This window comes from Agelaius tricolor, unplaced genomic scaffold, assembly GCF_023055355.1.
Source record: "Agelaius tricolor isolate 1412-34295 unplaced genomic scaffold, bAgeTri1.0.p SCAF_2, whole genome shotgun sequence".
In the NCBI taxonomy this organism is placed as follows: domain Eukaryota; kingdom Metazoa; phylum Chordata; class Aves; order Passeriformes; family Icteridae; genus Agelaius; species Agelaius tricolor.
The window spans coordinates 95,076,164-95,100,010 of record NW_027269262.1 but is presented as its reverse complement, the minus strand read 5'-3'; the positions used below and the strand labels follow the sequence as shown (position 1 = coordinate 95,100,010).

At 50.7% G+C, this 23,847-nt stretch overlaps 3 protein-coding genes across 7 annotated transcripts; 2 read left to right on the top strand and 1 right to left on the bottom strand.

Annotated features, from left to right (window-relative positions):
• The first annotated feature begins 219 nt into the window (after positions 1-219).
• On the top strand, positions 220-3,896 carry PYCR3 (pyrroline-5-carboxylate reductase 3). Of its 2 annotated transcripts, none has more exons than XM_071421946.1 (6): positions 220-366; positions 1,232-1,296; positions 1,561-1,740; positions 2,553-2,705; positions 2,796-2,888; positions 3,548-3,896. In XM_071421946.1, the coding sequence occupies exons 1-6, from the start codon at positions 234-236 to the stop codon at positions 3,728-3,730; spliced, it is 807 nt and encodes a 268-aa protein (XP_071278047.1). In that variant the 5' UTR covers positions 220-233; the 3' UTR covers positions 3,731-3,896. The 2 variants fall into 2 exon arrangements, with proteins under 2 accessions (XP_071278047.1, XP_071278046.1); XM_071421945.1 differs by having other exon boundaries at positions 2,493-2,705.
• A 1,196-nt stretch (positions 3,897-5,092) lies between these two features.
• Positions 5,093-8,177, bottom strand: TIGD5 (tigger transposable element derived 5). Its single transcript, XM_071421944.1, has one exon. It carries the CDS (start codon positions 7,868-7,870, stop codon positions 6,125-6,127), a length of 1,746 nt encoding a protein of 581 aa, XP_071278045.1. The 5' UTR covers positions 7,871-8,177; the 3' UTR covers positions 5,093-6,124.
• A 338-nt stretch (positions 8,178-8,515) lies between these two features.
• Positions 8,516-23,727, top strand: EEF1D (eukaryotic translation elongation factor 1 delta). Of its 4 annotated transcripts, XM_071421940.1 has the most exons (9): positions 11,348-11,504; positions 13,020-14,176; positions 15,878-16,001; positions 17,683-17,754; positions 22,009-22,105; positions 22,199-22,302; positions 22,517-22,753; positions 23,320-23,514; positions 23,626-23,727. In XM_071421940.1, the coding sequence occupies exons 2-9, from the start codon at positions 13,020-13,022 to the stop codon at positions 23,662-23,664; spliced, it is 2,025 nt and encodes a 674-aa protein (XP_071278041.1). In that variant the 5' UTR covers positions 11,348-11,504; the 3' UTR covers positions 23,665-23,727. The 4 variants fall into 4 exon arrangements, with proteins under 4 accessions (XP_071278043.1, XP_071278044.1, XP_071278041.1 ...); XM_071421942.1 differs by lacking the exons at positions 11,348-11,504; positions 13,020-14,176 and adding an exon at positions 8,516-8,657; XM_071421941.1 differs by lacking the exon at positions 17,683-17,754.
• The last annotated feature ends 120 nt before the right edge of the window (positions 23,728-23,847 follow it).

The window sequence follows — 23,847 nt, the reverse complement described above, 5'->3', positions numbered from 1 at the left end:
CCCCCGCGATGGGGACCCCCTCGTGGCCCTAGGGGTGCCGGGGCTCCGAGGAGCGCCGCGGGGAAGGTTCGGAAAGGTTTTGGGAATGGTTTGGGAATTCCCTCCAGGACCCCCACGCGTGGACCTGCGCGAACCACGTGGCCCCGGCGCCTGCGCAGTTTCCCCTCTTTACGCCGTTCACCCCGCCCCTTAGGGGCGGATCCACCAATAGGAAAACGGGGTGTGGCTGCCCGATGCCAATCAGCACCGGGGGTGTGGCTCTGGGGGCGTGGCCTCGCGTAGCGATGGAGGCGTCCGAGCTCTGGGTCGGGTTCGTGGGCGCCGGGCGCATGGCTGGGGGGCTCGTCCGGGGGCTGCTGCAGGCGGGTACGGCACGGGGGGCGACCGGAGGCTCCGTGACACACGGGCAGGGGAGGGGACACGGCGACAGTCCTGGTCTGGCGCCTTCCCGGCGTCCCTGCGCGTCCTGTGGCGAGGGGAAGTGCGGGGGGACATGGGGACAGCGCTGCTCTGGACGCTCCATGCACTCCTTTCCCTGCTGTCCTGACCCGTTCCTAAAGTGCCAGCCCGCCCCCGGGGTCCCTGTCCTCCAGTGCAGGGACGTGGGGACAGCCCTGTCCTGGCTTCTTCCCAAGGTCCCAGCCCTTCCCCAGGTCCCTGTGCTCTATTGGAGGGACATGGGGACAGCCCTGTCTTGGCCTGTTCCAAAGGTCCCAGCCCCTCCCCGGGTTCCTGTCCTACACTGGAAGGACATGGGGACAACCCTTTCCTGCCACTCTTCCCCAGGGACCGTTCTGTTCTCTGGTGTCCCTGTCCCACAGATAAGTGTGGGGACATGGGGACAGCCCTGTCCTATTCCAGTCCCCCAGGGTTCTTGTTTCCCAGATCAGTGTGGGGACATTGGGACAGCCCTGTCCTGCCTCTCTCCCTGACATCCCAGTCCCACAGACAGTGAGGGCACAGCCCTGTCCCTGCTCCCCGTGTGTCCTGGATTATCCCTGTCCCATAGCACAGTGTGGGGACAGCCCTGCCCATTAGGGCCACCTCCATTGTCATTGCACCCTGACACAACTGGTGCCGGCCACACTTGCTCCATGTCCCCCTTTGGGATCGTGCTGGGATTGGAGGAATCACATCCCAGTGGAAATTGGAGTGTCTGGGCTGTGCTGGGGTGTCCCCCACAACCCTGGGGCCACCCTGGCCACTCACCCCATTCCCTGTGTCCCCAAAGGAAAGGTTCCAGCCAGCAACGTCCTGGCCAGCGCTCCCTCAGACAAAAACCTGGATGCTTGGCGGGTGAGTGGGGCCAAGGGAGTGGGAGATTTTGGGGTGTCCCTCACTGTGGGCTCAGAGCACCCTTTCCCCCATACTCAGGAGGGGTTTGGCTCATCCTTCCCAGATCTGGGTGAGAGCCAGGCAGAGCCTCAGTGGCTTTGTGACCAGAGCAGGTCCCCAGGCCATGTCCCTGTCTCTGGACGTGCCGTTACCGTGGGGGTGCTGGTTTTGGGATGATGTTTTTGGGGGTGCTGGGCTGTGATCCCTCTCCCTGTCCCTGGGCAGGAGTTGGGCTGCCGGACCACGCACTGCAACCTGGAAGTGGTGTACAGGAGCACCCTGGTCTTCCTGGCCACCAAACCCCACATCCTGCCGGGTGTCCTGGAGGAGATCCGTCCTGCTGTGGGGTCCCAGCACATCGTCGTGTCACTGGTGGCTGGTGTCACCATCCAGACACTGCAGCGGGTGAGACTCCTCCTTTTCCTTCTCCTTTTCCTTCTCCTGTTCCTTCTCCTTTTCCTTCTCCTTTTCCTTTTCCTTCTTTTCTCCTTCTCTTCTGCTCCTCCTTTTCTCCTTCTCCTCCTCTCCTTTTGCTTGTTTCCTCTTCCTCTCCTCCTTCTCTCCTCCTCCTCTCCTTTCTTTTTCCTCTTCCTCCTTCTCCTCCTCCTTTTCCTCTTCATCCTCCTCCTCCTTCTCTCCTCCTTTTTCCTTGTCCTCATCCTGGTCCTCCTTCTCCTTCTCCTCCTCCTCCTCTCCTTTTGCTTGTTTCCCCTTCCTCTCCTCCTTCTTCTCTCCTCCTCCTCCTCTCCTTTCTTTTTCCTCTTCCTCCTTCTCCTCCTTCTTTTCCTCTTCATCCACCTCCTCCTCCTTCTCTTCTCCTTTTTCCTTGTCCTCATCCTGGTCCTCCTTCTCCTTCCTTCTCCTCTTCTCTTTCCTCCCTCTCCTTCTCTCCTTCTCCTTCTCCTTCTCTTCTCTCTTCTTTTCCATCTCGCATTCTCCTCTTCCTCCTTTCCTCCTCTCTTTTCTCCTCCATTTGCACCCAGGCCCATGCAGGACACACCTCTGTGGCCTTGTCCCCTCCCAGCTGCCCCTCCAGCTCCCTCCCCGTGCTCCTCCTTTCTCCGCCAGCCTGATGGGTGACACCCCCTGGTGTCTCTGGTCACCCTTGGCTTCTTCCCATGGCTGGCACCCCTTCTCCCATCCCCATCTTTCCCCAGCTCCTCCCGCCCGGGACCAAAGTGCTGCGGATCATGCCCAACCTGCCCTGCGTGGTGCAGGCAGGGGCCATGGTCTTTTCCCGGGGCAGCAACGCGGGTGACGAGGAAGCCGCGCTCCTCAAGAGCCTCCTGTCCTCCTGCGGCCTCTGTGAGGAGGTCCCCGAATCCTACATCGACATCCACACCGGGCTCAGCGGCAGCGGCGTGGCCTACGTAAGCCAGAGGGACAGGGGATGCTGTCCTGGGATTTGGGGCTCCCTTTCCTTGCTCCAGGCTCACCCCTGGATGCTCCCCTCTTCCCAGGTGTACCTGTTTGCCGAGGCGCTGGCCGAGGGCGCGGTGAAGATGGGAATGCCGGGTGCCTTGGCCAGCAGGATCGCGGCACAGACGCTGCTGGTGAGTCCTTGGCATATACTGGAATCTCCCCCCTTTCCTCCTGCCCCTGGGCTCCATTCCTCCCTTGGGATGAGGGAGGAGGTGCTGGAAGCCACTCTGCCTCAGTTTCCCCTTTTGGAACCAAAAATGAAGCCACCAGAAGGACGAAGGGCATGGCGGTGGGACAGTCCCTTGCCATGGGGGTGTTGGGATGGTGATGCCATCTGTAGCCATACTATTTTCTGAAAAATCCTTTCCTTAGGATTTTTGCTCCTGAGAAGCTGAGAGGCCTCAGGAACAAAATGTAGACAATGATTATCTGCTGCTGTGGAATGCAACGGGTGGATCTGTGATTGGTCTCATGTTGTTTCTAATTAATGGCCAATCACAGTCAGCTGGCTCAGACAGAGAGTCCAAAACACAAGCCTTTGTTATTCATTCCTTCTTTTTTTATTCTTAGCTAGCCTTCTGATTAAATCCTTTCTTCTATTCTTTTAGTATAGTTTTAATATAATATATATCATAAGATAATAAATCAAGCCTTCTGAAACATGGAGTCAGATCCTCGTCTCTTCCCTCATCCTCAGACCCCTGTGAACACTGTCACAGCCATCCAACCGTGGAAAGGGGAATTTGGCAAGTCCCAAATCTGACCTTCTTGGTGTCCTGGTGTCCCGTAGGGTGCAGCCAAGATGCTGTTGGAGACAGGGGAGCACCCGGCGAAGCTGCGGGGGGACGTCTGCACACCTGGGGGCACCACGATCTACGCCCTGCACCAGCTGGAGAAGGGAGCGCTCCGGGCCACCATCATGGATGCCGTGGAGGCGGCCACCAACCGGGCCTGTGACATGGCCAAGGACTAGTGGACGAACCCCTTCTGGGACAGGAGGGGTGATGGGGACCAAAGCAAGCTCCTCTGAGGAGTAGGGGGATCCTGAGGTCTTCAGGAGAACGTGGGTGAGGGTGGGAGGTGGTGTGGACACGTGTTACCTCTGCAGGGCTGGAACCAAATAAACGTGGCCAGAGCAACGGGGGGTGTGGCTTGTTGTGGTCCCTGTGGCCCTGGGAGGCCACCACAGGGTCACTCTCATGGGGAGGTGACATCCATGATGTCCAGGGATGGAGCTGGTGCCACGCTGGCTCCGTGCTCACTGGGGATGGTGCTGGCACCGAGGATGAAGCTGATGTGGGATGTGCAGCACTGGGAAGAGACTTTTGGGAATGAGGTGATCCCAATTTAACCCTTCTGGGGCTGGGAGAATGGCTGCATCCCTATGGTCAGAGCCACATCCATGAGGATGCTGCACACATTCCAGAACTGTGGGCAAGAGCTCAACCAGCCAAAAAAACTGCACCATGATCCCTCCCTGGTGCCAGGGAATGGGATGGAAGCCCTGATTTCCTCCCATCTCTAGGAATATTAAGGGGATAGAAACTCAAACTTGCCCATCAGGAGAGGATCTGAGCCTTTTCCATGCCCTAATTAAGCTCTGCTTGCCTCCCCGCACCTGCACAGATGCAATTAGAGATGATTTGGGAACTGCTCTGAGGATGAAAAGGTTTTTTCCGGACAAAACATCGCTGGTGGGAACATCTGAATGCTGAGCCCTGACTTTGGACAGGGGCCTGGAATGCCAGAACACAGGGAATGGCTTCCCACTGCCAGAGGACAGGGTTAGATGGGATATTGGGAAGGAATTCCTCCCTGTGAGGGTGGTGAGGGGCTGGGATGGAATTCCCAGAGAAGCTGTGGCTGCCCCTTCCCTGGAAGTGTCCAAGGCCAGGCTGGACTGAGCTTGGACCAACCCGGGATAGTGTAAGGTGTCCCTGACCACAGTAGAGGTTTGGAATTTGGTGGCCTTGCAGGTCCCTTCCAACCCAAACCATTCCATAATTTTATATTCTCACCCCCACAAACCAGTTCAAAGACCTCCAGCCCAGCACCCTCTGCTGATCTTTGCAACATTTTTGTCACACAGCTGAAACTTTCTTTCATTCACAAACTCCTGTTTGAAATGAGCCACGTTCCCAAGCTCCAGAATCTTTTCATGGGGTGATTTTGGTGTAAAAGATGATAAAGAGAAATGTGATTTTACATTATTACAGCCCACTGGTGTGGAGAAAGCCACACGGAGAGGACACAACCCCATGAAGATCCCCCTGGTGCCACCCCAAATCCCTCTGGGATGGCTCCACCTGACAGTTGACAGACGACAACCTCCATGTGGGAATAAAAATCCATTTAATTTCCATAAACTCTGCAGCAAGGAAACAAAGAACCAACAAGTAAAAACCCCCACCCACCCGCTGACATGGGGCACGGCAGCATTGAGGAGATAACTTCATTTCCCTCTTCCAGTAATTCGGCTAAACATCCTAAAATGTCATCCAAATCAGGTCAGGAGCTGCTAAATTCCCATCAGATGTCTCAAATATTCCAAGGCAGTGCCAGGAGCCCAACCTCAACTCACCCAGATGTGTCCTCCAGCCCTGACCACCCCACAAACCCCCTGAGGAACACCTCGACCCCCATTCCTGGAGCCTTCAGCTCCACAGGGATGCTTGGATGATGGTACCTGGATCAGCAGGTCTCTGTGGTCCAGGTGTTCCCAGCTGTGATGGGAATGATGGAGGTGCCTCCTTCTCATGGATGCCACCCAAGTGTCCCTTTCCCAATCCAGTGCCTGAAGGAAATTGTCTTAAACCAGCCCCAAACCATCCTGATGTAACAGGATTCTGTTTTGGCAGCGGGAAGGGCGTCACCAGCCTCTTCCAAGATGGAATATTTCCCCTGCAGCACCTCAGGAGTGGCCCATGTCCAGCTGGCGGTGCCCACCTCAACCCTGTTCTGGGATGTGGGGATTTTTCAGTGTAACATCCCCCAATTATCTCATGGACACTGAGCAGGTCCTTCCCTCATCCCTTCTCCCCATGGAATTGGGGAAACTGGGCAATTTTGGGGGGGGGGGGGGGCATCCACCCCTTTCTGGCAGTGCCAGTGACCAGGGGCCACAAGGGATGTAAAAAATAGCACCTCCTAAATATATTTAGGTAAGGAACAACCCTGGAATTCGAGTTGTTGCACAAAAATCCCCTGAATTGTGACCCACAGGCATCTGGGCTTCCTGATCCCCAGGGAGCCACGGTCACAGAGGGGCAAGTGGCACCTCTACCACCCCCTGGGACAACCGGGGTGTCCCCACCTCTGTGGCCAACCAGGGGTGGTTGGTAGCCAAAAAGTGGCAGCTGCCCCTGCCCTAGGATTGGGGGCTGTGGCCACGGCGCAGCCGCTGGGCCATGGAGATGAGGGAGCGGAGCTGCACCAGCTTCAGCGGCCCCACTTCCCGCGGGTCCTGTCCCTCCAGCCAGCGCAGCGCCGTCTCCAGACCCTGGATGGCTTCCCCAGCCGTGGGCAGCAAAGGATCTCCTCCTTCCCCACCCCTTTTGCCACCAGCTGCTTCCTCCTCCTCATCCTCCTCCGCCCCGCAGCCCTCGGCGCCTTCCTCCTCGGCATCATCGTCCTCCTCCGCACCTGGAGCAGCATCATCCAAGTGCAACCAGTCGGACACTTCCTCGGGAGCCAAGCACTTGAAGGCCAAGGCGGCCAGGTGGGTCAGGTCACTGAAGACCTTGCTGTCCCCTCCGCCTTCCTCCCCTCCGGGTGTGTCCCCATGCTCTTCCTCGCCGGGCTGAGGCTCGAAGGCGGCGCGCAGCCCCAGCAGCCAGCACTTCTCGATGGATCCGGGCGGGATGAGATCCCAGGAGAGCCCAGCCAGGTACAACATGTCCTTGAGGAGGAAGGAGCGCACGAAATCCGCGGGACTGCCGGGGCCGCCGCAGGACACGGCCAAGCGCAGCAATTCCCGCTTGTAGAGCTGCTTGAAGGCCGACACCACCCCTTGCTCCAGCGGCGCCGGGATTCGGCCTCCTGCTCCGGCCAAGCCGCTCCCAGAGGGACCCTTGGAGAGGAACAGCGCACGGATGGACCCATCCGGAGTCTGGAGCGGCGGAGAATCCTCAGTTCCTGCTCCAGAGCGCGATGGAGCGGAGCTGAGCAGCAGCACGGCCTTCTGCTGCAGGCAGCTCCGCCGCAGGTACCGCTTCACCCCCGGCACGAAGTCCTCAAAGAACCAAGCCCGCAGAAGCGCCGGCGCCAGCCGGGCCTCGGGGCTGTAGCGGTAGCAAGCCGGGAATTTCTCCTGGTTGTGATGCCGGAGGCTGGCGGGGTCACGGAGACCCCCGACCACCAAAGGCTTGAGTTTGTGGGAGCCGGTCAAGTTGGCGGCCAGCAGCACCGTGACGCGCTCGCCGCGGGCTGGGCGCCTCGCCGTGATTCCAGCACTGGGGAGAAGCTTCCAGAAGAGCCTGGTGATGTTGGCGTTGTAGATCTGCTCATCCCCGTAGCCGCCGGCATCGGGCAGGACCTCGGCGCGGGTGGCCGGGGTGCGCTCGGGCTCGGCGGGGAGGCCGCCCTCGCCGTAGATGCGCTGGCTGGAGATGCCGTGGCGCTTCTGCCAGCGCCAGAACCAGCCGTGGCTCGCCTTGAAGGTGCATTCAGGCCCGTAGATCTGCCGGGCGAAGGCTTCCGCCTGCGCTTGGATAAGGGGTCCGGAGAGCGGCACGCCGTGCTGGCGCAGGGCGAGGAACCAGGCGTAGACGGCGCGGTCGATCTCCTCCTCGTTGGCCAAGCGCATCTTCTTGCGCTGGGTGCCCACCTCGCCGCCGAGCTGCTCCAGGAACCAGCGGAGCTTCGCCTCGTCCTTCAGCCACCCCCGGAGAGTGCCCCCTGGCACCCCGAAAGCACGGCACACCGACGCCTGGCGCTCGCCCTTCTTCACCCTCTCGATGGCCTGGAGCTTGTCCTTGATGGAGTAGGCGCGGCGAAGCGACATCTTCACCGACACCCCCCCGGGTGATGCGCTGCTGCCTCCACCACCTCCTCCTCCTCCTGCCCGCCGCCCTCCCGCCATTCCCCTGCCCTCCTCCGGCTCCCCCCCGGGCATGGAGCGACGCCCGCATCCATGGGTCTGGGGGGCGCGTTATAACCGGGGAGGAATGCGGGGATGGGGTGGGGGGGGCGCGGCGGCGCCTTTGTCTCCGCTCCGGTCCCCCGCATGCGCGCACCCCACCGCAGCCACTAAGTTGCGCCGCTCCCCCTCCCCCTTTTCCTCGCCAGGTTGGATTCTTCCTCCTATCTCCAGCAGCTCCTGTGGGTTGTACCACTTTGCGAAAAGGGGGGTGAGCGCCTGCCTCCTCCCCTCACGGCGCTTGCCCCTTTGAGCTGTTCCACTTGGCTTTCACGGGAGGAAGAAGTGCGCGGAGGGAGACAACGTGCCGCACGCACAGCGCGGGGATTCCTCCTCCCCGTAACACCCCCCGTAAAATACAGGGGATCATCCTGTGGGAGGCAGGGAAGTAGCGTGGGGGTGTCGCATCCCCCTTTTCTCAGAGTGGTACAACCCACGGGCGCTAGCGGAGGCACTAGGACGACTCCAACTTGGCAAGGAAAAGGGGGGGCAGCGCATCCTAATAGTTACAGAGGAGTGATTCGCGCATCCCGCTTCCATCCCTCCGTGATGTTCCACATGTCTCTTTTGTTGTGAGGGGGACAGGCCCCGCTCTATGCGTGTGACACGTTGTCTCCCCACAGCGCACCCCCTTTGCCACCCCCCCGCGCGCCACGTGTGGTACGCGCCTCCCCCATAAGCCTCCGCGCGGCGCACGCCGCCCCTCTCTATCCCGGCGGCGGCCAAAGGGAGCGGAGGGGCCCTGAAGGGGTCAAAGCTGCTGGTGAGTCCTGGTTTCCAGCCCCTAGGAAGCCTTATGTCCCCAGTTAGGGTCCTTTATCCCTCTCCCTGAGCCTCGGTAGGGGGAGTTTCGGGGGTCTCCGGGGCGTCCTTTATCCCTCTAGGGCGGGAGGTGGGGGGCCGCCTCATGATATATGGGGGGAAGGGACTTAGGGGGCCTATCAGGGTGTGTAAGGTTCCTTTATCATCTAAGAATCCCCAAGAAGGAGGTTGTAGTCACCCCTTTTGTTCTCTTTAGGGCACTTTTCATGCAGAAAGAGGGATTTGGGGGTTTCCTCATAGGGGATGGGGCTCCGTCCCTCACAGTGGTGGGAAGAGGGGAATTTTGGGGGTCCTTCCTTGGATGTGGGTAGGGGGTCTCTTTCCCTGTTAAAGCCTCAGAAAAGGGAGTTTGGAGGGATTCTCCCCGTGTCTTTAGGGTCCATTCCATTCCCCCAGAGTCCTGAGGGAGAGGATTTGGGGTGCTTGACTTTTGGGATAACTTTTCCATGCCTAGCATCCTATGGAATATTAGAGTGATCCCCCTTTCCCCATGTTCAGTCCCTTTTCCCTTAGAAGGTCTGAAAAAAGGGGGTCATGGGAGTCCCTGACAGTCCTGAAGGAAAGGATTTGGGGATGCCCTTGTTTCTTGGGATTACTTTCCCCACTTAAAATCCCGGGGAATCTTGTGGTGTCACTCCCCACTCCCAATGTTTTAGGTTCCTTTTCCCTTAAAAGTTCTGGGAAGGGTCATGTGGAAATCCCTTCCACATTCCCTGTGGGGTCTCTCCTCCCCTCACACCCCCAAAAAAGAGGATGTGGGAGATCCCCTCATTATCTGGGGAATCCCTTTCCCCTTGCCAGGCTCAGGGAAGGGGGGGATTTTAGGATTCTCCATGTCATTGTGGTCGCTTTCCTTTCCCAGGATTTAGGAACTCTCTGTTACAGGTAAGGGGTGGGTGGGGGTCTCCCTAAACCTTTGTGGTTTTCCACACAATGTGGGGGCATATTCCTTGTTTTTTGGCAATATTCCTCATGTATTAAAGCCTCACCTCTTCAAGTCTGGATTGGGCGTGGTGGGGAAAGGGATCAATGTTATTCCTGCCCTGGTAAGGAAGAGAATTTAGGGATCCCACACTTCCCCAGCTGCTCCAGGTGCCTCGAGGATCTGCTCCTCCCCCAATTCCTGGGGTTTTTTTTTGTCCAGTCACTTGCTGCAAAGGGAAACTGGAGCTGCTGCCGTGTCCTGGCACAGAGCAGCCAATCCATCCCATATCCCAACCCCCTTGGCTGCTTTTCCAAACTTATCCCGGAGCTGGGAAACCTGGAAAATCAACTCCAGGTGCACCTGGGCTCTGCTTATCTCACCCATCCCTCTTTCCTCCTGCTGCTGTTCCCGGATTTCCGTCACCTTGGCGGGGTTTGTCCTCTCCCTGTTTTTTGGATCTCGATGCTCAGGAGGGAGGGATCTATTTCCAAACTATTTTGGGAACGGGCAGAGGCTGCTGCTGTTGTGCTCCATGGGGTTTTTGAAGGATTACATCCCTGACTAAACTTGCTGAGGCTGCCGCATCGGCGTTCCCAGAAATCCCCGATGGATTTGTTCTGTCGCATCCAGGTCAGCGACGATTCGTGATTGATTGGGATCCTGATAATCACAACCCTTAGGGATGAGGAATTCCCTTTTCTGAGCTGTTTTGCTGGAATTCTTTCCTCTCCTTATCCAGGTTTGTCCCATTTCTCCCTGACCTTCAGGTAGGATTTTTCCTCACCCGAGCTGTTCATTCCCAACTCCTTATTTTTCCCTATTTTTCTTGAAGGTGACACTTTCCAAGTCTTTCCTTTCTGCTGATTTCCCATATCCATGATTGTCTCATTAGGAATTTTCAGCTTGGAGCGGAAAGCTGTGGTTTTTAGGTGATCAGGGATGGGAATTGTGGTGTTTTCCTGGAATGTGGAGCTTTGTCTCATAGCAAAGGTGATGATGAGATGATGATGATGATAAGGATCTGACTTAGGGAAGAGCCAATTTTAGGGAATGAAATCAGCAGGAATTTAGGAACAGCCAAATTCCAGCTGAATTGGAAAAACCAGCAGAAGACCTAGTTTTAAATGGATAAAATATTAGATACAAGTGTTAATATTTTGATTTATTTTGATTTTCCTGTTGTTGAACTCATCCTGAATTTCTGGGCTGTGACTTTTCCCAGTGGAGAACATTCCCAACGCCACAGCATGGTTTTTAATCCCAAAACTTGGTGTGTGTGGAGGTAAAAATGGCAATTTTGAGTGGAAAATGTTGAAAGTTGATGGTTTGTATGATTAAAATTCCTTTTCCCAGGTTCTTCCAGGAATACTGATGGACACAGAAGAGAAGTTACTTTTTTTTTCCCCTAATTTTTCCTTGTTTAGAAGCTTTATTTCCTTGGAAATTTAGGGTTTTTCAGGACTGGACAAAAGGTTTGGCTGCTCATGGAAGCAAAAAGGTGCTGCAGGAATGTTTGGAATCACCCAAAAATTTGGGATCCTGAATTCCATCAACACGTGCCAGGACTGGGATGGCAGGTTGGGAATTCTCAGGCTGCTGGGATGGGAAAATCCTTTTAGGTAACATCACAATAATGTTCCTTTCCTTGTTACTAAAATGAAAATAAACTCATTTTCTGTGGTGTTGGTTCACAAACTTCATGGAGTTCTGAAAAGTTAATGAGCTCAAATTAATAATTAATTAATGCATTAATTATTAATTTAATTTTTTTGGCTGAGGAGCCACTGCATCCACAGAAATTGGAATTTTTCTCTAAATTTATCCTGTGTTTCTCTTTTTAATGCTGTCATAGGAGCAAAAAAAGTAAGTACCTTCTAATTATTGTGTGGTTTTTTGGGAATTCTGGAAAATCCGGGAGTATCAGCACCCGTGGGATATTTATTAGACAAATTCCTGCAGAGTTTTCTTGAAAGGAATTAATTTTGAAGAGTTTTTTAAAATTAATTTCAGCTCTGTCAGTGGGAGGGAATCTCCTGGGAGTTCCTCATTATGGAATTCCTACTCCATAATTCACCTCATCCATGAAGGCTGCAATTCCAGGGCTTGGAGCTGCTTAAAAACTGGAGCAAAATCATTTAAAAATTAAAACAAAACAAAATTAATTTTTTAATTTAATTAAAAAATATCGAATTTTAAATTTAGTTTAAAAAAAAAGAAATTGTAGGAATTTTTTGTGCCAAATCCTACAAATTTATTATTTTACTCATTATTACTATAATAAATTTAATTCTATGTAGAGGTCCTAACAAGAGTTTATTGCTCCATAAAAGAGAAAAACATAAAATTCCAAATTAAAGATTATTTTGAATTTATTTTTTCTTTAAATTCAGAATTGAAATCTTAATTTTTAAGTGGTTTTAGCTGTATCAAAGTTTCCCAACTCCAGGGGGAAAAAAGAAAAATCTCCTTTTTCCATTCCTATTAATTTGTCTAATTGGAATCTAATCAATATTTTAAACTCTATCAATTTAAATGTTTGAAGGCAAAACTTGAATTTAGTAATATATAAATTTAAATGGAAGTATTCAAGACCCGAAAAAAGCATTTATGTGTAAATTTTAAATTCAAATCAATAAATTTTAAATTAAATTTTAAATTAAAAGCAATAATTTTTAAATTAAATTTAAATGACAATTGAGAATTAAATTGAAATTTAAAATTAAGCCGTGGACTTGAGGCTTCCAAAATCTTCCAGGAATTATTGGAATTATAAACTTCTGAGGATATTTCATCTTTCTGGGAATTTTATTTGGCAATCTGCCACAGGTCAATTGTTATTAATTAATTATTGAATTAATCATGAGATTCCCTGCTCCTGGACAAGTTTAATTTGCCAATAACTTGGATTTTATCCCAAAATTAAATCTCAGTTTTTCAGCAGCTGCCTTTTACTATGAAGGCCCAATCAGGAGTAAACAACAACCTCCAAAAACTCAAAAATTTGAGCCAGTTTTCCCAAAATTTTGCCTAATTGGCAATAAGTAACATTTAATTAATGACTAATCCACTAACTTGGAATAATATCCCCTAATTCCCAAGGATTTGAACAAAATCCTGTGGGGTTTTTTTTTCCTGCCTTAAAATTTCAAATAACGGGGGGAATTCTTGGCAGGAATATTTTAGGAGGAAGGCGGTTTTGGCCGCGTTGAATTCCTTGGAATTCAAACTTACCCCAGCAGGGAGAAATAAATGGAATATTTGTGCCTTTTCCCGGGAATATTAATGGATAAAAACATCTCCTGCATGCCCTTGCTTTGCTGTGCTGCCGCTACATTTGTTGTGCTTATCTCTCCATGCTGCCCGTTTATTTTCGGGAAGATGAGGACACGGAAAAATCCCTGCTCCGCCGACAAAGTTTGGCTGGAAAAGCCCCGGAACGACGAAGCCGAGCGGGAAGCGCCGGAGCGGGAAGCGCCGGAGCCCGAGGCCGTCAACGGGATCTGCCACGAGGATTCCATCGAGGGGGAGCTCAGGGGGGACCCGAAAAAGCCCAGGAATGGCAAAAAGCAGCGGAAGCGGAAGCGCTCGCCGAAACCCAAAGCGCAGGATTCCAAGCTGGAGGCGATCCTGGCGGGAATGTCGGCGGAGCACGTGTGGTTTGACAAGCCCTTGTACGACCGCGCCGAGAGCGCCTACAGGATAAGACTGGCGGGTTCCCAGAGCTGGGAATCACCTGAGACTGGGAAAACGGCTCAGGAATCTCCTGCCGTGGCCAGGTCGAAATCCAGCCAAGACATTCCCAAGGTGAGGATGCTCCCGGCGTGTTCCCATGGAAGCCTGGCTGCCTGTCACCACATTGTCCAAGGGGTTTGGATCAACAAGCTTGACTTCGATAAGGCCGAGAGGGCGTTCATGGAGAAATCCCAGTTTTTCCTTCCTCCCAACGTCCTGGCCATCCCATCCGTGTGGGCAAATTCCAGGCTGGGAACGCCGGACGAGGGCTACGGCACAGCCTTGCCCACTCCTGCCACTCCAGGCTTGGCTCCCGGCATTCCCAACTCTCCCGTGGCCTCTGTTCCCAGTTTGCCCAGCTCTGACCAGCAGACGGTCAATGGGAAGCCGCAGATTTCCAACTGGGAAGTTCTGGCATCCGAGGTGTGGCTGGAAAAGCCTCTCTACGATGATGCGGAGAAGAATTTTTATGAGAAGATGTTGGATGGGCACCCCTTGGATAAAACCCAACAGCAGCAACGTGGCTGCCCGGAAGCATCCAAGGACCACAACCCTGGGAAACAAACAGGAATCGCCTCCACCAACCCTGAGCTCCCTGATATTCCCAAGGAAAATCCCACCTGCTTTTTCCTGCACAAGGACAGCGAATCCGTGTGGCTGAATAAGGTGACCTACGACAGGGCTGAATCCAGATATTTTGCCCTGGAAGCGGCCAGAGCAGCAGAGAAAACAGGGATCCAGGAATCTGCTGCAGAAAATCCCTCCCATCCAGCTGCTCCAAGCATTCCTGCTCCAGAAACGAAGTAGGAGAAGTTTCTTTGGGGGTAACACCCATGGAAAAAAAAAACAAAAAAAAAAACCAAAAAACCAAAACCACAAAACAGCCAGGTCGGGATTGAGCTGGAAGGAATTTGCATGTGGAGAAGACTGGGTGGACTTGGAGATAATCCTGGTGGGCAGGGAGCAGGGGGGAAAATCCTTCAAGGAATTTCCCCTTCTCCTGAGGAATTCTGGTGGATAAAGGCTATGTTTGTGTGGAGCTAGAGGTTGAATGTTTAAAGGCAGGGCTGGGAAGTGAGCTCATTATCCCCCCTTTTTGCATGGATTCAGCACCATCCTCCTTTCCATCCTCTCATTCCATGTGAAAATCAGCATCATAACCAGGATCCAGCTTGAAGAAGGTTTGGAAGCGACCGGAATACAATTTAGGGAATCAGTCTGGAGCATGTGCTGTAGTTTGGTTTTTTAAGGGAATTTATGTTAAGGTTGTTGATTTTTGGAATGCCCTTGGATCTTCTCCAAAGGCAGAGCTAAGGTAGAGACGGATATTCCGGGAAAAAAAGACTCTTGGAGCATCCATCCTTATTTCTGACACTTCTAATCCATTAATTTTATTGGGATTTATTGGAAAGCTTTTAGGATCTTTGTGTCAAGGGATTTAGGGGTCAAACACCTTTTCACCTGGTCCTGTTTGGGATCATTTCCTCTTTAGTTGGTCATAACTGGGTATTTGGGAAAATCCACATGTCTCTGTAAAGAAGTGGGATAAATTTGTCTGTATTTGAGATTTTCTGCGAGTGATCCTGGTTGGAATTCCAGCAGGTCCTGGAGATTTGAGTGTGGAAATTGGTTTTGGTGCAGCTCCTGTGTCTGGTAGCCTCTGGTCTCTTCCAAGTGGGTAGATAAGATAAGGAGGGATTTGATTTTGGGAAAATCATCTCTGGCTTCCCTGGAAGTGTTTTATGGGGTTTGGGATGATGAGGAAAGTTTTCTTGTGCTGTGGTTTTCTTGTGCTGCTCTCCACCTCTTCAAACTTCTGCTGGCTCTGTCCCTGTCCCTTTCTGGAATTCAGGGCACTTCCTCTTTTCCTCTTTTTTGAGGGCTCTGTTTCCCTTTGAATTAAGAATTTAACCCACCTTTGCTCCATAAAAATCCCCCGTTTCCCAGCAGGATTTGGAGGTTTTTGCTGTTTTTCCATGTGGCGCCAGGTCTGTCCCCTCCAAGTGTTGCTGATTTTTAATCAGGATTTCCCAGTGAACTTGTGGATGTCCCATCCCTTGAAGTATCCAGGGAAAAGTTGGATGAGGCTTGGAGCAACCTGGGATAGTGGAAGGTGTCCCATGGCAGGGGGGTGGAACTAAATGATCTTTATGGTCTTTTCCAACCCAAACCATTCCATTATTTCAATTCCCTTTCTGTCCTCCTACACAAGACATTTTCTTTAGCATAAACAAGAAAATCCTGGGGTTTTTTGATTTTTTTTTTTTTTTTTTTTTTTTTTTTTTTTTTTTTTTGTGGAATAAAGTCAGGATCAGCTGATTCATCCCATCCCCACTCCACACCAGGTCAGGCAGGTGGGTGATTAATCTGTCCTGCTTTTTTAAGAGGATCCCGGATACTTAAATCCGCAGCCAAGCCCGAGCTGCAGGCACAGAACCCGCTCCTGGCGAGCTGTTAACCTTCAATCCTTGCAGGAATTCACTTTTTGTGGATATTTTTCCCAGGAAAATGGCTGTGGATTACTTCCTGCATGACAAGATCTGGTTCGAGAAGTTCAAATACGACGACGCCGAGCGAAGGTTCTACGAGCAGATGAACGGCCCCGTGGGTGGCTCCTCCCGCCAGCAGGTAATTCCCAATCCCAGGAATTCCAGAGTAAGTCAAAGTACATGATCCACCTGGATTTTTTTGGGGATTTCTGCTCTTTTTTCCCTGTTTTTTTTTTTTCCCCAAGTCTTCCTGGAGCTCTCTAAGCTGTTTAAGACCCATTTGGGGTTTTGGTTTTTTCCCACTGTTTTCTGTGGAATTTGAAGGATTTGATTCCAAGGAACTGGGAGATGAAGTGCCTTTCTAACAGATTAATCAGTCCCAGCTTCCAGCAGTTATCCTTAATTTTTCCAGGCTACTGGGATCTGTGGGGGCACAGTTTGAGCTGGAATCCCCAAATCCCCAATTTTATTGGCAAAGAGCATCCCTGCCCCTCTTCATCCAGGGAAAATTCTGCTTTGCTTCCATTTTGGGGCAGTCCTTTGGAATATTCCAAGGGAATACAAACCTAAAGTTTGAACAGAGGCACCACAGCTGCAAAGATTTTGGGGGGGATTTTTTTATCCTTTTCTTTGTGCTCCTGGAAATATTCCAGGTGTTCCAGTGGAAGACTCTGTTCATGGTACCGGTGAGTTGGGGAGGGGAAGGTGGAGGGGGAAGCATGATCCTGCTGAGCTGAAATATTCCCAGCTTCAATATTATCCCAAAATTATTCCTGTTCCAAGGTTCAGAGCTTTCCTAACCTCTTCCTGCTCCTAACTGCTTGTGCCTTTGGAATGCTGAGTGTTCAGTGCCTCTTTCCAAGTGTTCACGGGGAAGCTTTTTGCTGAAATTATAACTTTTAGGCACATTCCAGCTATTCCTGCTGCCCATCCTGGCTTAGGTGCTGGCACAGCACCTGGGAGACTGGGAATAAAAAAAATTGGGAGCTCTGGATGAGTGCTGGAAGTAGGATTTGGAGTGAAAACCTCTTGGAACAGTTCAACTGTTTCAGGGCACATCAGGAGCTTGCAGTGAAGGAGTTTGGCCTGGGAGAGGTGGTTTGAAGGATGTTTTGGGGGAATTTATCAGCCACTTCCCCCATGGAAAAATATTCTTAAAACCTCCTTGGACGTAGCAGGAAGTGGAACCCACCTGGATGTGTCCAGGCTGTTTCTCCTTTATTTTCTGTTTAACTCCGGATTTGGGGGTTTGTGGGAAATTTCACATCTTGGGTCTTGCTGGTGTGGGGGGGGTGTTGCAGTCTGGCAAAGGCAAGGAGTGAATGGATGATGGAATTTCCAGGGAGGGAAATTTGAAATCCAGGCTAAGGCATGGCAGCAGGAGCACAGGGAGAAAATTCCTGGTGTGCTGGGTCCCACCTCTCTGGATAGAGCAGAGTCAGGGTTGTCACTTCCTGCTTGAGCTCAGGTAATAATATGGAAAAATCCTGCCAGAGGCTGGGTTTCTAAGGAGTTCTGGAGTCACTCCAACCTTCTGGCAGCATCCCAAACTTTTCAGGGTAATTATAGGGAATTTAAAAGCTCTTTGACTGGATGATCCTTCTGAACACGTGACCAGGGATTGCCCGATTTAGCCCAAATCCTTACGGCAAAAATCACTGAATCATGAAAAGGACAATTCCCAATTTTCCCAATTCCCTTTCTCCTCCTTCCTTTCATTGTTTTTTTTTTTAACTTCCCTGATGATTTTTTTTTCCTCCCCATGTTTTAATATTTTTTTTTAAAAAAGAAACTCTTGGTTCTTTCTGCGCTGTTTGCAGGAGAACGGAGCCAGCACGATCCTCCGCGACATTGCCAGAGCCAGGGAGAATATCCAGAAATCGCTGGCCGGAGTGAGTACCCAAGCTCTCACCAGCTGGCTGCCTGCATCCCATTTTTTTTTTTTTTTTTTTTTTTTTTTACTTTTTATGGAATTCTAAATCCCATAAATCATTTGCCTTCTTGGTTGGGAGCTAGAGGAGAAGACCAAGGTTTGCAGCGCCGTGTGCCACCAGCTCCGCCCCATCCCCACACGCTGCTCACCTGCAGCGCTGCCAAAACTGGATTTGGGTTAAAAGAATTCCCTGAATTGGGCTTTTCCTTCCCTTTTTTTTTATTTTTTTTCCCCCTTTTTGTTTTTTTTTTTTTCCTGGTGGGATGTTCCCATGGGTCTTAACTAACAGGTTCCATCTTGCTGAGCGTGTGGCTCTTTTTTGGGATACACTGGGCTGCCACCTTCTCTTCCCTGTTTTGCTTCCAGTTTAGGGGATGTGCAAAAAAAAAAAACCACCAAAAAAGTTGTGTTTTCCATCTGCTGCATCCAGGGAATTCAGCTTGGCTACAAGCTCTGAGGCTGGAGCATCCTGGAGGAGCTCAGGAATGCACTTTGTGGAGGTGTTTTTGTGCTGAGTGCAGACAAGAGCATTTAAAAAAAAAATCTTCATTTTTGTAAAAGGAAGTTAAAATACTAATGAGTGGTTTTATGGGAAAGGAAAATCCGTGGAATACAGCCCAGGTGTCTTTGATTTCCTGCCTCTACAGTGGGACTCCCAAAGTCATCCATCCATTATTTGGCCTCAAAATTCCCAAGCACCCTCAGTTTCTATCTTTGATCAGTCCAATATCAGGCAGTAACAAGGAATTCCCCTTTCCCAAAGGGAATATTCCATATTCCTCCTTACACCCACAGAAAGGAGCCAGACATTTGGGATGAATATAAGGAATCAGGATTTCAATCAACAGTTTAAGGAAAAATTTTCCAGAACTGGCTCATTTTATTTAAAAAAAAAATATGGCTAAAGGAGGCCACCATCCCAAACAGGGTAAAAAGTTCCTTTGGGAGGAACTTTTGGAATTGGGCAAGGGGCAGGGAATCTAAACCCAAACCACCTGGAAGTGCTGCTCATCCTCACCTTCCAGAGTGTTTTGCCAAAATGAGGAATTTCTTTCCTGACTCCTGTTAAAGAGCTTTTTTTGGGAGAGAATCCCAGAAGTTTGGATCATCCAGGTGCCTGTAACAGGGAATTGGTAAAGCAACAGCCCAAAGCTAGGATAGGAATTTTGGGATATAAATTGTTTGGAGATGTTTTTGGAGATTAGTGCTGGATGTAAAAAATTGCTGGATATTTTTTGTTCCTGGGAAAGGGGTTGGATCTTCCACGTGGCTGAAAAATAGTTGGAATATCCCTCAAGGATTATCATTAATGTTGGATAATCAGGCTGGACTTTAGGACATCCCTAAACTTCTTCCTTGCGTTCCCAAACCCCAAATTTACACTGTGAGAAAAGTGGGAAGAGCAGAAATCCCAGGATTTTTGTCTTTCCTTCCTCCATAATTATTGTCAGGGGTCTTAGGATGTGGCAAGGGAAGAGCTGGCTGTGAAAAACTGGGAAAATGGGAGTTTAGTGCTTTTTTGCTGGGAATTTCAGGCTGGGATTGTGTCATAAAACATAGGAATGAGCACTTGGAATATGATGGGAGTCTGGAGTTCCTTGATTATGAGGAAAAGCAGGAAGTAGAACAGGAAATTCCACCTGAATATGAGAAAAAAATTTACTGTCTCTGATATTTAAAATGTATTTTAGGGATTCAAGCTTCAGGGAATAAGTTTATGTACCAAGGTGTTCTGCCAAAGTCCTGTTTTGTACCCTTCGTAATTCCCAGGGATTTTATTTGTTTGGATAATTAAGTTTATGCACAATTCCAGCTTTCCCAAGCACTCCAGCTGTCCAGAATATTTGAGATAGGCTGCAGCTTTAAGGTGGGTTTAGCACAAAAATTATGGCTTAAAAATAAAGGATTTGAGGGCTTTATACAAGAGTGCAGAGGAAGGGAGGGAAGTGGAACTCCCCACCTTGGGAATTTTGAATTCTTATCCCTGATAAAATTCATGGATGCTTGTGTGGAGCTGGAAGAAGGAAGAGGGTTGGAAGAGGGAATGGGTTTTGTCTGCCATAATGGAGGTATGGTGTCCACATTCCCAAAGCTTGGAGCATCTTCTCCTCAGGGAAGATCTCACAGTCTTACAAAGGCAAATTTTCCATAATTTTTGAGGATCTGGGACGTGGTTGTGCCTCTTGCATTGTCTTATGGTGGGTTCCAATTAAGATAAATTAAGATCTCGTGGTTGCTTCAGCTTGGGACAGGTATCCCTTGCTCTTCCCTCTTTTTTTTTTTTTTCCTTTGAGGAATTTTTATTGACAGGGAAGGGGAATCTCCTCTCCCTGTGCTGGCACTGCTGGGGCACCTCCAATCCTGGGATCAGTTTTGGGTCCTCGTGACAAGAAGGACATTGAGGGACTGGAGTGTTTCCAAGGAAGGGAATGGATTGGGAAGGGTCTGGGAGCAGCTGTGGGAGCTGGGAGAGCTCAGCCTGGAAAAAACCATGAGGTTCAGGGGGGACCTTCTCACTTCCACAAATCCATGACAGGATTTCCAGGTGGGAATACTCGTAGGGAATGACAGGATGAGAGGAAACCACCAGAGGGGAAATTTAGCTGGAATATTAGGAAAATTCCTCATGGAAAGGGCTGTCCAGCCCTGGCACAGAGGTGGAGTCCCCATCCCTGGAGGGATTTGACATCCCTGTGGATTTGGCACTTGGGGACGCGCTCAGTGGTGGCCTCGGGGGAACCGTTGGACTCCCATGGGCTCAGAGGGATTTTCCCACCTCTGCAATTCCATGATTTCCATCCTTGGAGCGTCAGGGCTGGCATGGTGTGATGAGCCCACAGCGCTGCACGAGCTCCCTGCACGCACCAAGATGTTCGTGGAGAAGGCCCCAGAATTCCTGGGGGAATGTTTGCAGTGCGAGGCTGTTTCCCACCGCTCCCTAACTTCCCCTTGCATGCGGCTCTTCCCTGTGCTTGAGTTCCCTCTGGAACTGAGAAACCTTTTCCCATCTTCCCAACCTTTTTCCCACCCTGCAGCAGAAGACCCCTGCTCGGAGCAAGGAAGCTCCTTGTGCCCGTCCCAAGAAACAGTCGGGACGCTCCTCTGTAAGTGAGCTGTGCATGGATGGAGCCTGTGGAAAAACGGGAGAGGATCTGGTGGGATGAGGATAATGGAGCAAGTTCTCCTTCCTCAGGGTTTGTCCCTTGGCACTGGGATAAACCTGGATAATGGGATCTCATCCCAGCTCAGTGTCCTGGGATCTGCACTCTCCTTCCTGAGCCTGAATCCACAGCCAAGGTGTCGGAGATGGAATTTTTTCCTGTCCCTTTGATATTTTCCAGCCTCATCCCTGGAAGTGTCCAAGGCCAGGTTGGACAGCTCTTGGACAGCTTGGGATAGTGGGACATTGTCTGGATGATCCTTAAAATCCCAACCTAAACCATTCCATGATTCAGACCTTTCCTTGTGCCTTGTATTCTTCATCTTATCCCTGCTTTTCCCTCTTTCCATCTTATGTGGCTGCTAAGATTCCACACTGGAATAAAAGAGAATAAATTATTCTCTCTTCACTTAGAAATGACAACTCAGGGGCAAATCCTGTCATTTTCTTTCCCTTTGTTGCCTGAAGCTGATGGATAAGGAACCTCCTTAGCATTAAAAAAAAAAAAGAAAAGAAAAAGCTCTTTTCTTTTTGCTGTCAAAAAATCCATTGAAACCAGAGTTGGAATGATTATTCCCTCAGGATGTGTTAAAGCAGATTGAAATTGTTAGGAATTTTTGGCTGGGCTGGGGAAGGTGGGAGTGTAGAATTCCTGGGATCTTTCCAGCTTTCCCAGTGTTACCTTAGGCAGGTCATTCCTGTCCCTCAGTGGGTTGGGAGAGGAGACCAAGGGTCTCCAAGATTTTTAAGGGACTTGGTGTGAAATTTTATATAAATTTTATGTGGTTTTAGTGGCATTTTGGGATCTGAGAGTGGGAGAAGTGATTTTATCCTTTGCTCCTTGGTGCCAGCTGAAATTCCTTGGGATTTAGTCCATGCTTCATTTTATAGATCTGCTCCATTAGTTTCTATCCTAATTTAGAGAAAATATCCTTGGTTTTAGTTCAGCTCCTGAACTTCCTCTCTCCCTGAAGACACGACTCTGCTTTGCTTCATGGATTTCTCAGGAGGAGGGGAAACAACTCAGTTTCATCCTGGTTTTCCTCGTTGCAGAGTGCAAGCACAACCTCCCCTGGAGCTGCTGGTGACCAAAATGAGCTCCTGTCCCGAATTTCCCACCTGGAAGTGGAAAACCAGAACCTCCGCAGTGGTGAGTGGGAGAATTCCTTGTCCTGGCTGGAGACCTGACATGCAACTGGGAATTTAAGGTCATTTTTCCTATTTTTCCCTCTTTTTTTCCCAGTTGTTGCAGACCTCCAGATGGCCATTTTCAAGCTGGAAAGCCGCCTGAACGCTCTGGAGAAATCCTCAACTTCCCACCAGCCCTCATCTGTTCCTCCAACCCAGGTGAGCCTTGGAAAAATGCTGGAATTTTTCTCTAGGAATTACAGCCTAAGATCCATGTGGACAAACATCCTGTTTTGATAAATCCATGTAAATTCCACAGTGTGTCCTGAGCAGTGGAGATCCCCATTCCTGAGCTTTTCTTGGCTGCTCTGCTCCATCTCCAGGTTAATCTTTTCCCTCTTTTTCCCTTAAAAAAACCTCGGATCCGGTGAAGAAAGTGGAACCGTTCAGCATTCCCTCCAAAAAAGTGGAGCTCCCGGCCAAGAAAGCTGAGCCAGCTGCTGCTGAGGAGGATGAGGATGATGACATTGACCTTTTTGGGAGCGATGATGAGGAGGAAGACCAGGAAGCTGCCAAAGTCCGGGAGGAGCGGCTCCGGCAGTACGCGGAGAAGAAGGCCAAGAAGCCGGGACTCATTGCCAAGTCTTCCATCCTGCTGGATGTGAAGCCAGTGAGTGGCTTTGGGAATTTGGGAGCTCTGGGAGTGGGGCTGGGAATCCTCTCTTGGTGGTGGCACCTGTGGAATTACAAACAAGGCTCGGAGCCAGGTGGGATTTGTTGCCGTGGAAGCCTGGGATGGGTTTGGATGGATGGGACCTTAAATCCCATCTCATTCCATAGGTAGGGATACTTTCCACTATCCCAGGTTGCTCCAACCTGGCCTTGGATACTTCCAGGGATGGGGCAGCCAAAGCTTCTATGGGAATTCCATTCCAGGGCCTCACCACCCTCCCAGGGAGGGATTTCTTCCCAATATCCCATCTAATCTTGCCCTATTCCAGTTTAAAACCATTCCCACTTCTCCTGTCACTCCACCCTGGTCCAAAGTCCCTCTCCAGCTTTCTTGGATCTCCTTGAAGCACTGGAAGGGGCTCTGAGGTCTTCTGGAGCCTTCTCCAGCCAAGAAAGGGCACTTTGTTCAGTTGTGACATTCCCAGAGGTGTCACCTGGATACCCCTTGGAGCTGCTGATGATCTCCAGGAAAACCCTAAAACCTCCCAATTCCCACTTTTCCAGTGGGACGACGAGACCGACATGGCCAAGATGGAGGAGTGTGTCCGGTCCATCCACATGGACGGGTTGGTGTGGGGAGCCTCCAAACTGGTCCCAGTCGGATATGGCATCAAGAAACTCCAAATCCAGTGCGTGGTGGAGGACGAGAAAGTCGGGACAGACATCCTGGAGGAGGAGATCACCAAGTTTGAGGACTACGTAAGTCTTGGAATGGGATGTGGGAAGGGCCTGGAAGCCATGGGAGGGGGTTTAACTCAGGTGTGTTTTCCTGGGAACACCTGGATGACTCCAGCTTTTGTCCCCTTCCAGGTGCAGAGCGTGGATATTGCTGCTTTTAACAAGATTTAGAAGGGAAAACTGTATCCCCCTCAACTGAACCTGGAATTAATAAAGATGAACATTGGGAGTGCACGTTGGGTCGTGGGTTTTTCCCTCAGATGCAGCTTCTCCAGGGGGATTTGATGGGAGATTTTGGGATATTGGAGCAACCTGGGCTGGTGGAAGGTGTCCCTGCCCATTTCAGGGAATTGG